Source organism: Gambusia affinis, linkage group LG22 (genome assembly GCF_019740435.1).
Source record: "Gambusia affinis linkage group LG22, SWU_Gaff_1.0, whole genome shotgun sequence".
NCBI lineage: Eukaryota > Metazoa > Chordata > Actinopteri > Cyprinodontiformes > Poeciliidae > Gambusia > Gambusia affinis.
The window spans coordinates 9,143,941-9,159,530 of NC_057889.1; the positions used below are offsets into that span (position 1 = coordinate 9,143,941).

At 36.4% G+C, this 15,590-nt stretch overlaps 1 protein-coding gene across 8 annotated transcripts in view; it reads left to right on the forward strand.

Moving 5' to 3' along the window:
• The first annotated feature begins 208 nt into the window (after nt 1–208).
• Nucleotides 209–15,590, forward strand: part of otofa (otoferlin a) — a 67,168-nt gene continuing 51,786 nt past the window's right edge. For 5 of the 8 annotated variants that reach the window (XM_044107380.1, XM_044107384.1, XM_044107385.1 and 2 more), the window contains exons 1-2: nt 209–552; nt 6,866–6,924. In XM_044107380.1, coding sequence (XP_043963315.1) covers nt 471–552; nt 6,866–6,924 — 141 coding nt within the window. In that variant the 5' untranslated portion in view covers nt 209–470. The remainder of the gene's footprint in view (nt 553–6,865; nt 6,925–15,590) is intronic. The other 3 variants (XM_044107381.1, XM_044107383.1, XM_044107382.1) reach the window with 1 other exon arrangement.

Sequence of the window (15,590 nt, forward strand, 5' to 3'; positions counted from 1 at the left end):
AAATAAGACAGGGAGTCAATAAATAGCCAATTATTTGGTCACATAGTTACAGTCACATAAAACAAAGAATATAAGCTATTTTCCTTTGAATTCCTTGCCTCTGCTTTTAACCCTGCAATTAGAGCATCAGCATCCTCCCGCTGGAAGTGAAGCCCGCCCCCGCCCTTCCTGCGCTTCGACCAGCGTAAAATCCAGCGCCAGCTCGGAAATGAGCGACAGAAATTGGCGGCCAGGAACCATGCCCGGAGTTCGGAGAAAATATTGACAGGAACAGTTTGATCTTTTTCTTTTCTTTTCTTTTTTATCTGTCTTATACAAAAGCCCATATTGCGGGAGAGGGGATTGCTTTTTGGGCAGAGCGTATCCAGAGCCGAGCAGAGGCTCTCATTAAATCAGTGAATGCACCAATTCGGTTCAAGTTTTATCTGCGCGGAGTAAAAAATTTACTCCCCCTCGGCCAAAACGCACTGATGATGTCTCTAGTGGTTCACCTGAAGGCGGTGGCTCACCTTCGGGGGAAAGGTGACAGGATCGCGAAAGTTACATTCAGAGGTAGGAGCAACATTTATGCATGTTGAAGCCCGCGTGTTTAACACTATGTTGTGTCCTAGTTTAAGTTCGAGTGTATAACACGTTGGGGCATAATAAACGAGTGGTGTTAAGTTTCTGGGGGTATCCCAGAAAACTTGCTGGAACATTTTCGCATATTTTGTTTTACAAATGATAGACGTATGCACAGCAGTGCATCATTGCTAAATGGAAGTAAATAAGTTTACAAAAAGAAAAAAAAAATTCTGAAAAGAGTGTTGTTTTTAGCTCCCCATGAGTTAATGTTTGGTATTTTTGCCCTGAAAGAGAGCAAATTGCTGCCCCGGACATTTGCAGCCTCTAAGTTGTCTTAGAAGTTTGCCGTATCATCTAATCAGCTCTGTCCAGTTTCCCTGCTGTTGAACAAAGCCATTCCCCCAGCATGATGCTGCCCCCTCTTTTCCACTCATGGCTTGCAAAACTGCGGGTGGGCTAGCAGAAAGCCCTGAAGGGTCGTAAATGGTTTTGTAAATTAGTGGTTTTCTAATTTACAAATTACACATTTGCTAATTAGGATAATCCTGAATGCGACTGCATTTTATTTGGGGATATTAGAGTAAAAAGGGTGAAAACATATGCACACAATCTTTTCTGAACTTCTACTTGTAAAGCATTTCAGAACTGTATAATTTTCCTTCCACCTCACAGATACAGTATGTCCTGTTTTGCTTTGGTCTACCATATTAAATGCAATTCAATGAAATAAATGGAGGTGCATAGCTGTAGCAAGACAACATAAGAAAAGGTTCAAGGCTAAAAAAAGCCTTTGCAAAGTGTTTTGTTGTCAGTGCAAAAAAATTATCAAATATATTCTAAATGTGAGACAATGGGAAAATATGCTAAAGCACACAGTAATGTGGAACCGCAGATCACATTACTGTTGTATAACAGGTTTTCTTTGTCATTATTATGTACAAAAACAGGCTCTTTCTTATTTCGCGCTTTGTACAATACACATGCACAATACCTCAGCTCTAGCACATAAAAAATGGTTAACAAAGTGTGAATTCACTCACTCCTCAGTGTGTTACTCTGTGTCTGGGAGATAAGGAGACAGGAGTGCATCTTTCAGCACCTTGGACAGTGATCAGTGCTCTCTGACAGGTGCTTAGTGCCTCCTCAACTCTGATTTAAAAAACCCAGTGTCATCATGTTGAGGGCGGAAGATGGTACAAAACCCACATCCAGTTCTTGTCCTTTCGTCTGCTCTGTTCATACAGCCGTGTTTGCTCTGTGGAGAAAAGAATGCCTCTCAGTGTTAGGCTCTGTGCTGCAGTGATTTCGCTTGGGTACAGATATTACATGAACCGTGTCATCCTTGTCAGGAATTAGACTCTGGGCTCCTTTCTCCGTGGAGAAACTGTCAGCTTAGTAGCTTCAGTTCATCTCTTTATAATTTCACCAGTGTTTTGTGTATGTGGAAGTTTTTAGTGTCATCCAGGTTGCAAATTTCTTTGTTTTGTCAAAATGGTTCACAATGAGAAGGTAATGTGCCATGAATACTTAGACTGTTTCATATTTTCTCACATTATGATAACAATATATTAATATATTTTTTTAACGGTTTTATTTTACGAACACAAAGTAGCATATAATTGTGTGCTACTTTTCATTAACTGTATGTACATCATCGGGAAGTGGTAGGATAATTATACATGGTTTCTAGTGTTTTACAAATAAAGAATTGAAGAGAGTTGAATCCATTTTTACCCGGACCCCTTTACTCTGACAAACACAGATATAAAGTATGAATCTATGTAATCGCTAGATTACATAGATTCATACTGAGATTAAATGTACAATTTAATCCCAGTGTGAATACAGCTGTTATGTGAATGTTTCTAAAGATTTGCTTTAGAAACATTGGTTTTCCTCTCTCTTTTGATGATATTCATATGGAAATATGCTTTAATATTCGGGATAATTCCCAGGTAGACACAAATTAACTTAATCTGAAATAGATTTCAAGTTGTGCTGCTGACTCATTAAACTTAATATAAGCAATTATTAAACTTCTGCTGCTACTTTTCCGTCAGACACTTTTTGCATGACAACACATGAATCACTTCCTACTTTGGAGCTGTTCTGGCTCACAGCTGCATGATTATGTGTTTGGAGTTGCTGTGGCTACTACCTGTTTTTATTAAGATATTCTTGGCTTTTATTTGACAGTTGATAGAAAGGAAAATAAAGAAATTCAGTAAAATTGTGTAGGACCTCTGACAGCTGCACTGAGGACTGACTGCCTCAGCATATAGTGCATCTGTTCTACTCGCCATGTAACGTGCTGGTCAGCTGCTGCCCATTTTAAGGGAACAAGTTGCCAAAGAATTACCATTTACAGCTCCAGGCCTGAAGGTTATAGGTGTTTTGCTGCTTCAGCTCACCTTAAATTAAATGAATGGTTCATTAACAGCCACTGGAAAACTTGATGGCAAGCTCAGGAGTTCATTCAGCCATTTGAAACAGCTGAGTTGGAGCAGGGACACACCTTAATGTTACACAACATTGGTCCCTATGGGAACAGAGTGGGAAACCATTGAACCATTTTCAGCTTGTCTTTACATCCTGCTGCAGTCTTTAAAGAGTCTCCTGTTATTTTTAGTTTGTGATGGGGATCATTGTCGTGTTGGAAAACACTCATCTGAGAAATTCACATAAACAAGCCAAATTCTTCTAGACAAACATTTTATGTTGAGAGGCGACAAAGACTGAATTGGTTGTCCAGAATAACAATATATATATATATATATATGACTCTACCAACAATTTCAAGCATGGGGTTGGTAGAATCATGCTGGGGGACTTTGCTGGAGTAAATTGTGGAATGTGGTAGAACTATTGAAGAAGGACAAATACCTCCACAAATTAATGGCTTAAAAGCTCTACTTTAAAAACAACTGTATATTTAATCAGGACAAAGATCTAAACATAAATAAAAACTTGTCTTGGACTGGATGGTTTTGACCTCTGTCCTTTTAAGAATGTTTGGACTATACTATAAAATAGTTTGGTTTTTCTGCAAGGTGGGAAGAGATGTTTAATTTAAAAATCCATAGGGATATGTCCTGTATACCAGAGGACTCCAAAGGTGGGTCTTAATAACTTTGGCTAAAAATAATGAAGAACCAAGTGATGATTTTAATATAAACCTGATTATATGTGTAATACCTCCTAATTGTTATTTTAAAAAATACTTTTAATTTGACAAACAAGCACGATTGGAGCGTATGTCTCAATTTACTGAGCTGTAACTTTTGTGCATTTTTTGTGTATTTGTGGTCGCTGACCATGTAAATTTACTCACATTTTCTTTCTGTAGTTGAATCCACACGTTAAGTCTTTCACTGAAAAACTTTAAGGCCTCCATTCATACATCAGGAGATTACAAAATTGTAATCAACGCTAAGAAGACTTAATTATAAACTGTCTTCTTGCACCCGTGAATGGTAGATATAATCAATGAACTGAGGTCGCCTTAAACGAAGAGGCGTCAAAAATTAATTGATTTCTTGACAAATCTTTAATGAACTCTCTGTTATCTGTTGCTCTGGGTTTTTTTAAAGAATAGTGCTCCTGTACTGGTTGCTCATTGGTTGGCCCATAGCCTGCAGAGCATTTGTTTAAGTGTGTAATATTCTGTGAAATCATTAATGAGACCATATAGAGAAGTGCCTTTGCCTGGAGATATTTGAAAACTTTAAGCTTTGCTCTTGTCTTGCACTTATCAAGTCTTGTCTTAACATTCACCCAACAGGAGTTTTTTTTTTAAATACCATATATTTTAATAATTTTCCTCTCTGTAGAGACATTTTTTATTTCTCTTATGCTTGTATGGAAATTTGGTTCAAATCCAAAACGCTTTCAGTCCGTTGTAATGAAATAGAACATAAACTAAAGGCAAAAAAAATAGCACATCTCAACCTTCTTCTTTTCTTCCTTGCTTGATTTCTTTCTCACTTCATAAAATAAAACATGTGCTTCTCATTTTAGGAAGGTTTTCTCTTTATTTATGTTAACTCAACTTTGTGAGTCTTTATATCTCCCTCTTTGGGCAATGGCACCAACTTGAAGTGATAGGCGGAAAGTTTTCTTTAGTTATGTTTGGAGCACCTTACATAAGCCACACATTATCTATTTTTCTCTCATTGGGTGAAATCACTCCTGTGAGAGGCCACTGTTATCAACAATGTAGGAGGTGTGTTGTCTCTTCTCCCACTTTGACTGCGAAACGCTATTTATTTTTTTAAAAACTGCTTCAAAGGGACGTGGGCTTTCATGAGGTGGTGCAGATTCTCAGAGAGATGTGGCAGAGATGGGGAAAAATGAAAAGCGGCTTGTTTTGATGAAATGTGAAAGTTAAAACAAGTTTAGTATGTTTTCAGCTGTACTATTTTCTGTTGTGCATTTGTATTTGCTCCTAAGCACAGATGATGTGTGTTTGCTTCATAGATGAATGAAAAGATATTGTCAAGCTTTGTTATTCACAGATAGGCAGCACCCAGGATTTCTATTCAGATGTATTATTAAAGCTAAAATGACAGGGTGCTTTATTAATATATGTGTATGCTTAAGTTTGTATGACTGTCCACATGTTCTCACATTAAGCCTCACTTATTCAAAGCAAATAAACTCAACAAAGCAGAGTGGGACAAAGCAGCCAGGCAATCAGGAGATGCTGCAGGCATGATGGAGGTGTGTAGCTGTGCAGTGGGCTGATAAACACTTCAGCAACAGAATGCTGGACCATTAAAAGAGACTAAATCTGACTTCTGTTCTTTATATTCTTTAAAATTTGTGACCTTCTCTTGGTTGAAGAGTTAATCAGGAAATTTGCTGTCTCATCGTTCACATCTTTTGCATCTTTCATAACTTTTCTTGTATTTTTGTGAACTACTTCATTGGTTTAGTCAAATATAGAAGGTAATGGAACTATTTTACATTGTCACACATTTCTCAGTAGCTTGAGAAATGTGTAACTTGAGAAACGTTTAAGCCAGTGTTGGCTTAAATTTAGCCAACACTGATTGATTTGAATGAACTAATTTGCATAATTTACCAATAATGGATCTGTCATTGTTATACATAAAAGAAAGCCAAAACCTATGGAAGAGATGTGTAGCATGTTAAGACTCCATTTTCAATTGCAGACCCTCATATTTTTCTTGATTTATTATTTTCATTTTGAGGCATGCCCAGAAAAACGAGGCATCTATGTCAAGTCACATTTATACCCCAAAAAACAGGAACAATGTGTACCTGCAGTAAAATACTAACATATTTTAAGGCTTTGTAGCTAGCACTAGCTTTGCCAGCAAGTGTGAAGACCACTGTGTCTGTGTGTGTGTGTGTGTGTGCGTGCGTGTGTGTGTGTGTGTGTGTGGGCGTGCGTGTGTGTGTGTGTGTGTGTGGCTGCCATCAGCAGCAGTTTATACAGTTTGGGTTAATTAATACAATTACACATTTCTCTACTCCCATAGCCGAACCTAGCACTGATCTTATTGTCTGTTCTTTTAGCTGTAAACACACTGTGAGTGTTACACTTGCATGTCTGTATGTTTTGCAGCAGTTGTTCAGATAGAACAATGTGTATTGGCGCTAAAATGAGATGCAGTCAATTCATCCTGTAAAAACAGCCCTCTTAAATTCACAGATAATAGTACCGCCACTCATAAAGTCCCATATTTGAACACATTTGTAGAAACAACCGACTTAATGAATTCACGTATTAAATGTGTCTGTTTTGGCAGTGATTTGAGGACAATTATAACTAGATTACAGTAAGAAAAGAAGAGAAGAACCTTTTTAAAGAAACCTCAACAAATTCAGTTCTATAGCTCCTCTACTTTAGAGCAAGCTTTACCCTTTTTAAAGATCACAGTATATATCAGAATTTGCTGGTGGAGCTTAACAAGCTACAAAAAATAGGTTTGCTAACAAAACTCATATATAATAATTACCTGAACTGTCTGAAATGTTGTTCTCTGGGGTCACAATTATAGATTTAAATCGAGCCAAAGGAGAATTATGAGGCTAATTGTCCCTCTGCTGAAAACAAATAAAAAGCAACTGTGAACAAATACTCAGAAAGTTTTTTGGACGGTAGCAGCAGTGTTATCCATCCAAACCATGCATCTATACTGTCTTGTGTATAGAAAACTCTGACTGCTGCTTTCTGTGGAAACCTTCCCAGGCTGAGTCTGCCCACTCAATCTCAGCCATCATGATGCCATTAAGTCAACTGCCTTTTAATCTCTGGATCCTCTCTTTCTTTCAGGTCTGCCCCTCTACAGCCGCGTAGCAGAGAACTGCGGGGAGGTGGCTCACTTTAATGAGGTTGGTATCTTTGTCTCACTCTGCTGTTATCAGAAAAACATCATGCTGGTTTCACACATTGAAAGTTTCCCTAATGAGTTGAAGTAGAAACTCCATAATTGGCAGAAACAATAGAGGCATTAAATTTATAGGATTTAGTGGAAAGCACACTGATGTGAGTATTGAAACAGAACAACATAAGTTCTCTGAATCCGAGGATTTGATACAAGAGTTTGATCCAAACAAAACGTCTGCTATCAAATATAAAAATCTGGTGCTTTAATATACTATTCTTCTAATAAAAAACTGGAGACAATGGTTGTATGTACTGTGTTTGAGGCTTTAACCTCTGGACTAAAGTCTGCTTCACGTGAATAGGAAATACTCACCAACCACAGGCTGAATTGTGAGAACTTAATTAGCTTATCTGGTGTTTCCAAAAGCTATAAATGAATTTTGAGCCAACAGCAGGAAGTGTAAAGTGATTCACCGTTTTTTTTCCAACCACACAACTCAAAAGAGTTTTGTAACTTTTCCTGAAGTTTTATTTTTATTTTTTATGAAAAATAAAATCTTTTAGAAGAATTTAGCAAAAAAATAGGCTAAATATATACCGCAGGTCTGTTTATGTTTTGTCTTGGATTTTGAATCCTTAATGCTACTGAATTATATATAGCACTGTAATTGTAAGTCTGAAGTTATTTTTCTCTGTATATCTGTGGGAAATCATGGGAGCAGATTCTAAGATACCTTATAACGTATTCATATTCCTTGAAACTTTCCACATTTTGTCTCATAAACTGTCATTTATTTTCTTGGGATTTTGGGTGATAAACAAACACAATGTAGCATACAGCTGCAAAGTGAAACAACAGTTATGTTTTTATTGTCCTTTTTCTTACAAATGAAAACTTGAAAAGTGTGGCATGTATATGTATTCAGCCCTCTTTACTCGAATACCCCTAAAAATGTAGTAATTTTTCCCTAAAAAGTCACCAAAATCAAAGTCTTGTTATATAAGCTGCCTGTATTTTAATTAAAGTGTGAATACAGTTTTTTCTATTATGTTTTTAGAGATTTGTTAGAGAACTTTAGTGAACAAAATACATTTTGAGGAATCGAGGAAAACATCAGACACTATTAACTAAAATTCCAGTGAAATACGTTGAAGTTTGCAGGTTTGAAGTGACAAAATATGAAAAAGTTAAAAGATTATGAATACTTTGCAAATCACACTTCCATACATTTACGAAGCCATTTTGTTTAAACCGTGTGAGAATCCCACCAAGACACTCTTTATGTGCCTATATTACCCACACAGTTGTCAGTAAATATTTCGAGCATTGTTGCTTCAGTACAGCTTATTAAGGAATTATCTGCAAAAGTTATGACTTGCAAAAGGCTAATTTTGCAAGTCACAAATCCTGTGTGCTTATTGCCAGCTGGGGTCTACGATTCTCACTCTGCTCTAAATAAGGTTTTTCATTCCCTCCTACAGCTGTGAAAAAAGCAAGGGGGTTTAAGTAGTGCTTCTGCCAGACATGGAAGCTGAATATTTAAGCAAAGGTTGGAGGATTTAAGCTGCAGTAAATGAGAATATTCTCAACAACAACACACTTCTCTGTATTCCTTTGAGTCCTTCTGGTTATGGTTGGCCTGTCTTTATTTAGCATGGCTGCTCTGAGATTATGGGAAACATTCCCAAATCGCATTCCTACAAACTCCGCAAACTGAACAAAAACAAGTTTTATGATGAACTGAAACACAAGGGCTCATGGAAAAAAAGAAGGTGGGAAAAACAAGAACAAGAGGAAAATTGAGGATCAAGAAAGAAGTGATGGAAAATTTGCCAAAACTGGCGAGACAGAGCAGTGCTATGGGATAGACTCAAAAGAATAAAATCTTAAAAACAAAAAGGAAAATGCCTCAAACACATCCAAACCCTTTTCAGAGGATAGAAGTGCTATTTTCACAAAGAAAAACTGTTTTTCTTTGATCAGCTAACAAGTAGAGTGCTACTTCCTTTACTGATAACCAGTTTCCTTGTTTTGCTTTTAATCAGGAAGTTTCCACTCACTCAAACTCACCATGGAACTCATAGGGTTGTACAGTCCCACCAGCGATGGTGTTGTTTTTTCAAAATATATTTTCACTATGATTTATTTATATTTTAAAACTGCGATGGGTACAACAAAGAATGGCTCTCATTTTAAGCTCCTCCGAAGTCTGGACTGATTCTTGCACCTCAGTCCCATAGGTCATTGACATCTCAGCATCAGTGCAGTGTCCAGTTCTCTGTTGGAATGACATGTTCTTCCTGCACTTTGAAGGATTGCGCAATAAGTGCAGGCAAGTGCACAGGCATCTTTATTGTGACCGGTGCCCCATTGTTGTACTTTCTTCACCCTTCAAAACATTCCTGATCTCTTCCTTTTCACCATTGTCTTCATCAACATTGGGGGGACTTGCAGGTCTCATTGAGCTTAGCAGAGCCCCTGAAGTTGAGGGCCATTAGCATATAGCTGTGTGTCTTTTTGCTTTATGCATGGAGTAGCAGAATGCCTTTGAACTAGTGTGCAGATAGGCTGGATAGGGAATCTGTATTCATTATTCAGTGGATGGTGAGGCTTTTAGCTGCAGAACGACAGGGCTTCCCCCTCAAAACTTCGACATAACTAGAGCAGAGAACAGAGAGTCCTGCTCTGTATGTGGCCAGCAGTGTTAGTTAAACCATGCTCTGCACATGTTCAATTTGATCAAAGAGATAATTTGTTTTATTTGGAGTTAAACTATGAACACCAAGGTATGGAAGTAATAATTATATGTCAGCATAATGAATATGGTCAGTGCAATCTTTAAAATTGTGATTCTGACTTTAAAATAGGGATTGTTTTTTAGATGTAGCTCAGAAAACTGAATCACAAGTTTTAACTAATTTATGAGACGTGACCTGAGTGGTGGACAGTATGCATTGTTACATTTTACAAGTCACAACTTTTAAAATATAATAATATCATAATAATTAAAATAAAGAAACAGTGCTGTTTTGTTAAAAAATATTTTTCCTTGCTAGTTTTTTTTTTTCTGCTACTTCACATGAAGTAGGAGTTTTAATTACAAGTTGCTGAAAGATTTAATCACCTTTGAAAAAATGGTACAATTTAGGAGTTTGCTGAAATAGCTGACTTTGCCATTTTTCTCAGTTTGCATTGCTGCTGAAAGTCTGATCAGCCTGATGGACTCAATGAGCTGCTGGGCTTGTTGTGGCTTACCGGAGATAGAGTGAAGACACCTCAGCGAGCTCACTTCCAAACCACTTCCTGGACTGTCTGGATAATCACATTTAGAGTGAACTGAAAAGATTAAAGCAAGAAATGTCAGATATATGAACCCTCACTGCATGACTATCAATGGGAACATTATATCATAAGAGATGTTGACATCTAAGGTTCTTATTTCAGCTGATGTTCCTCTGGCCAGCGGGGCTAGCAGTAAAGAGGAGAAAAGTAACAGATGCCTCAGGGTGAAGCACAAGTTTGAATATTGCCAGTTCTGAAAATAGTTTTTAAAGTTCTCTAAATGCTCAAGGACACTCCAGGAATGTGCTCTTCCAGCACATCTCCCAAGATTATGAATAAATGATGACTTGTGCAAAATATTTAATTTACAACCATGCAGTTGGGTGGAATCTAAGCATGGGAATATGTGGCATTAAAATGTATAAAATCAAGGACCAAAGGGACAAACCAAGTTTGGGGGACTTTTTTTCCCAATAGCATTCCCTGAATTTTATTATTCAGGGAATGAAATTTATTATATTTGAAAGTGGTGTAACTGTTCTGATATTTATTTGGAGAAATAAATGCAGGAATTGTTCTACGGATACAAATGTAACTAAACTCAGATTTATTCACATAACCATATTTATTAAATAACCATTCAAAAATTAGCAACGAAGCTGATAAATATGGATTGAAAATGGAAGATTGTGAGAGATACTGTATAGGTGTAAAAACAGAGACACCCATTACCGGTATATAAAATGAATTTAATTAGGCCTCAAACTGCACAGTTACAAAACCAATAGACTGGCAAACCATCCTCTCTACAGTTGTTTACCGAGATAATGCAGTGTTGCTATGCGGGTTCATGACTTTTCATAGAAAAAAAGTAATAAATAAATTAGGTATTTTTTTGTATTAGTACTGCACTATGAATGTGTAAAAACTAGAAATATATTTCTGTTTGGGCAACTGTCTGTTTGAGCCTATGTGCATCAACGTTCTAACAAATCTCTTTCACAAGCAACCCACTGGGACAGTAAACAGCCCAGAAATAATGATGAAGAAACTATTGCTTCTTAGTAGGGATCATCTGACCAAAAGTAATAAAAGTGACAAAATAAATATAAATAGTGAGAAGCAGAAAGTCCAAGCAGGTGATATATGGATAAAAAAACATTCCATCTGTTGTAGAATAACTGTAGGACAGAAGCAAATCATATTATACAGTGAATATGTTTGTGCCACATTCGTAAAATCACACTTACCGGGTAATTCAGTAGCAGAATTCAGTTTGGTCAAGTCACACAATTACAATCCAACCAAAACGTGAAAGATAAGCTATAAAAAGTAACCTACTTTATTCCATCTAATCATTAATGCAATCTGAAAAAATAAATGATGAACAGCTCCCTTTTAGCGAGAAGAAACTTGTTGCAGTATCAGTTTGGACAACCAGCTGTTTTAAATCGATAAAAGTTTTAATAATAGGAAAGAAATACAAAAGAAAGACAATGATGTAGTTGGACAGAGTTACTAACATATATATTAAAACCATAAAAAGGGATTTGTAAAGAAAAGCTGCACAGTGCTGCTAGGCCTGCAGCAGTCAACTCTTTCAGCAGCATACGGTTTTTTACAGATGCATTGGAATTGAAAGTCCTAACTATTGACTTTATTGTCTGCCTCATTAATTAAAACTCACAAAAGGTCCACAAAAGAGGCACTTGATGAATGAAATGTCGGCTTTCTCTTTTATGTTGAAAAACTCTACAACTTTGAGAAGTAAAAATCGGAAACTTTTTTTAATCCCTCCTCAAGTCAGAATTCTTGATGCTGATTTTTCTTTTTTTGTTAATTTGAAGACATAAGGGAATCTTTGGGGTATACTAATTTTCTGTATCTCTCTGAAAGAGGAAAAAAAACTAATTTTGTCAGTGTAAAGGGAAAAAAACGGTCCTGGATTATAGAGAAAATAATCATGGCATCTTTAATTCCTCACACTGATTTTTTAAGGTAACATAATACCATTTGAGGAAAAAATGATTTTAAAGGATTTTTGTGAGATAATTAAAGACCTTTGAGAACAAAATCCCCTCTAACTTTTATTTTATGGAGGTATTACTTGTTTAAAACAGGAAAAAGTTGTCCTATTTGGTAACTTAAAGGTAGTATACTGATATTGTTCAATTAACAGAACAAAGTTACTATTTTCCTGTTTTTCTTTCGTTTGTAGAAAACAACAAAAATCTACTGTTGGTTTAAAGGGACTTACATGAAACATTAAACCTTTGGAAAAATTAGATCCAACATATTTAAATAAAACCAGACAAAAACTGACAGCTGATTTTGAAATTTATTGCACCTTTCTCCTCAGCTTCAGAATTATCAAATGGTGGAAAGTTCTAATCCTATAATGGTAATGCTGGTTTGAAGAAAGTGTTCCATTTCACAGAAATTAGTTGGGAAGCCTTGGAGTGACACTTGGAAAAACAGAGCGGAGATTGAAAAGTACAGCGCTAAAGTGTTGAGATGGAAAAGCAAGATTGAAACAGAGTTGCGTGGGGTGAACAGTTATATCTTGCTGTCAGTAAATTCAACACAACTTCCACTGTAGATCCAGCTTATTAGTGATGCTGCTTGATCTTTGCTGTCAGACATAAACACACGCACACCCCACCACACACACATCCATATATAGATAGATATTTTTACATACTGTGCATAGTGTGTAGGATAAAATCCGAGGCAAACAGCGCTGGACCTTTTCTAAGTCAGCTAAAATGTTAAAAGCTACAAGTTGTAATAAAGAAAGGTGGCAAAAAAAGTAATTCTATGGGAGGTTCAGAAGTGCAGGACACCGAGTCCACTATTACCTAGGGCTTTCTTCACAGAGTCAGAGCTGTGTTTGCATACACAGCATTAATAGAATTGTGCTTAAAGTATTACTGGGAGATCACTTCTCTGCTTGTATTGTCAGTGTTGTCATTCTGATTACATCAGAAGGTACGCGCATATCATCCAGTGATGCAGTAACTGCACTGCATCTCCATGGTGAAGACGGAGCTGGGTCACAAAGTACAGCATAAAAAGAGACGAATGGTATTCCTAACTATAACCATGTCCATCATCTTTGAGTGTAATAAAAACTCCTACAAGTGCAAATGCAGGAAGTTGAAAGGAACTTTCTTTATGGAGGAACTTTAATGAAAAACCAAGAGAGCTTAAAATAGATCAACTGTTCCTCCAATATGGCAGGGCCTGCTGCTCTGTCTCTGTCTCCATTAGTCAGTGGAGGAGAGGCGAGTCAGTGAAAGGTTCTACCATAACCTTTAGTTATGATAGTGGGATATTCCTGTACTACAGGGGTTAATTCCTGTATGCTTGCTGAGATTTATTAGTTTTTCTTATAAAGTTGGTCACATTAGTTATGAAACTCTTTGAAGGAAACCAAATTTTCAGGATTTTTTCACTCCAAAGAGCCGTTCAGAAGCGTTGTTTAAATTATTCATATTTCTAAGAAGTCATTTTATTGCTAATATAGTCTTATATTCATTTAGAGAAACTTGACATGTGTGGGTGGAATTCATTAAAAAAAAGTTTGAACCATCTGTATTAAGTAAAATGTATATCTTTATTCCGAAGTTGTAAAAAGGAATAGCAGCATGTTCTTGCTGAAAAATTTGGTTATTGATATATTTTCATAAAATCAACTTTACAATATCATCACCTCACCAAAATAATAACCCAAGTCATTTTTTTTTCCAAAAGTGATACTGGCAAAAAATAAATAAATAAATAAAAAATAAAATAAAAAAAAATCCCCACCTCTTTATTTCCAAAAAAGGTTTTAAGTAAAGAAAAACAAATCCCTTATGGCAACAAATATCTTTGGCTATTATTTTAGGAAGGTGGCAAAAAATAAATATAGAATATCCATGTGCTTCTGTATCGCAAGTGTTGTGTGCATTAATTGTATTTTAGTTCTACTTGTAATATAAAACCAACGTAATGGGAATAAAATATAACAAATGGAAGAGAAAATAGTACACTTGAGTTACTTTGGCAGAAACCAAAATCTTCTGCCGCATTAAATATAACAATTAAGGCAGAGGACTAATATTAAACAACACAAGGCAAGAAGATGCCAAAAAAAAAAGGAAGTGCATCGTGACCGTCCTCATCCTCTCTCCCACTGCATACCTAGGTGTCTTTCACAGTGCCACACATGTACACAAGCAAAGTTGTGAAAAACAAAGAAAGGCTCTCTCTAACTGAGACTTGATTCCTAGTGTTCTATGGACAAAGAACCTTTCAAAAGAACCCAATTGTTCTTGAACATCACATCACTATTTCTAATTTTAACTCCAGTGTTAAAAATTGACCTAGTGAGCCAAATGTAAGGAAGAACATGTGACATGCAGCGTATGTCACATGTACGCTGCATGGGACATATATGCAGTACATCTTTCTGGAAGTACATCTTCCAAAAAGATGTACTTTTTGGAAGTACATCTGGATGCTGCACGTGTCATTTGATTGTCAATTTCAAAGTTGTGCAACTGGAGCACAAAAAAATTATGAATACTTCCATTATTGATGGAAGTAGTGTTCTGCAGAGAGCAAGAATAACGAGACTCAGCTGTTACCTGCTTCAGCTTGAGCATGTCATTATTAAATAGAGCAGCGGTAACAACATCTGCCATGCTTGTTTCATCCATGATAGATTTGATTTCGCCACTTTTTGCCTCCTCTTGTGCAAAATGGAAAGTCTGTCAAGTGCAATCATGTAAATGTCTGGTAAAATGCTACATGACCGTTCAGAATGAGGACACTGAAAAATCATCAGCTATACACAATGTAAGACTATGTTTAAAAGTTGTCTGTATGTGATTCAAAAACATGTTTGTGTCATGCAGGCTGTCATAAACAAGTTAGACAGGCAGGCAGTTGTTTTTGGGCTTTCATGAAATTAGAAAAATTAAACATCAAGAATGAACTAGTTCTCATAAGATACAAGAACATAAAATATGTAGAGTAAATGAGATCAGCTCTATTCAATCTCAAACTGAATAATATTTTTCACGAAACCTGATCAATGAATATAAATAATTGTAAACTACAGATGCCAAGTGGGGAGCCATGAGGATGAATGTATTTAGTTCTTTTTGCGAACTGCACTGTAAGTTTTTAAACTGGCATTTGACCTTAATCTATCTTCACTTTATACCAAGCTAACTGACAGGAGCTCTAAGAAGAAGTTAGGTTGCACTGTTATTGCTCTTATCCTTCGAGGCTACATCTAAACCTTGAGAATCAAGGTGCAGAGAGTTGCATCATAAGATTATAACAAGGTTGGAGTACAAAACACTGTGGGCTTCTTAGAAGACGCCTCTAATTGTGTCA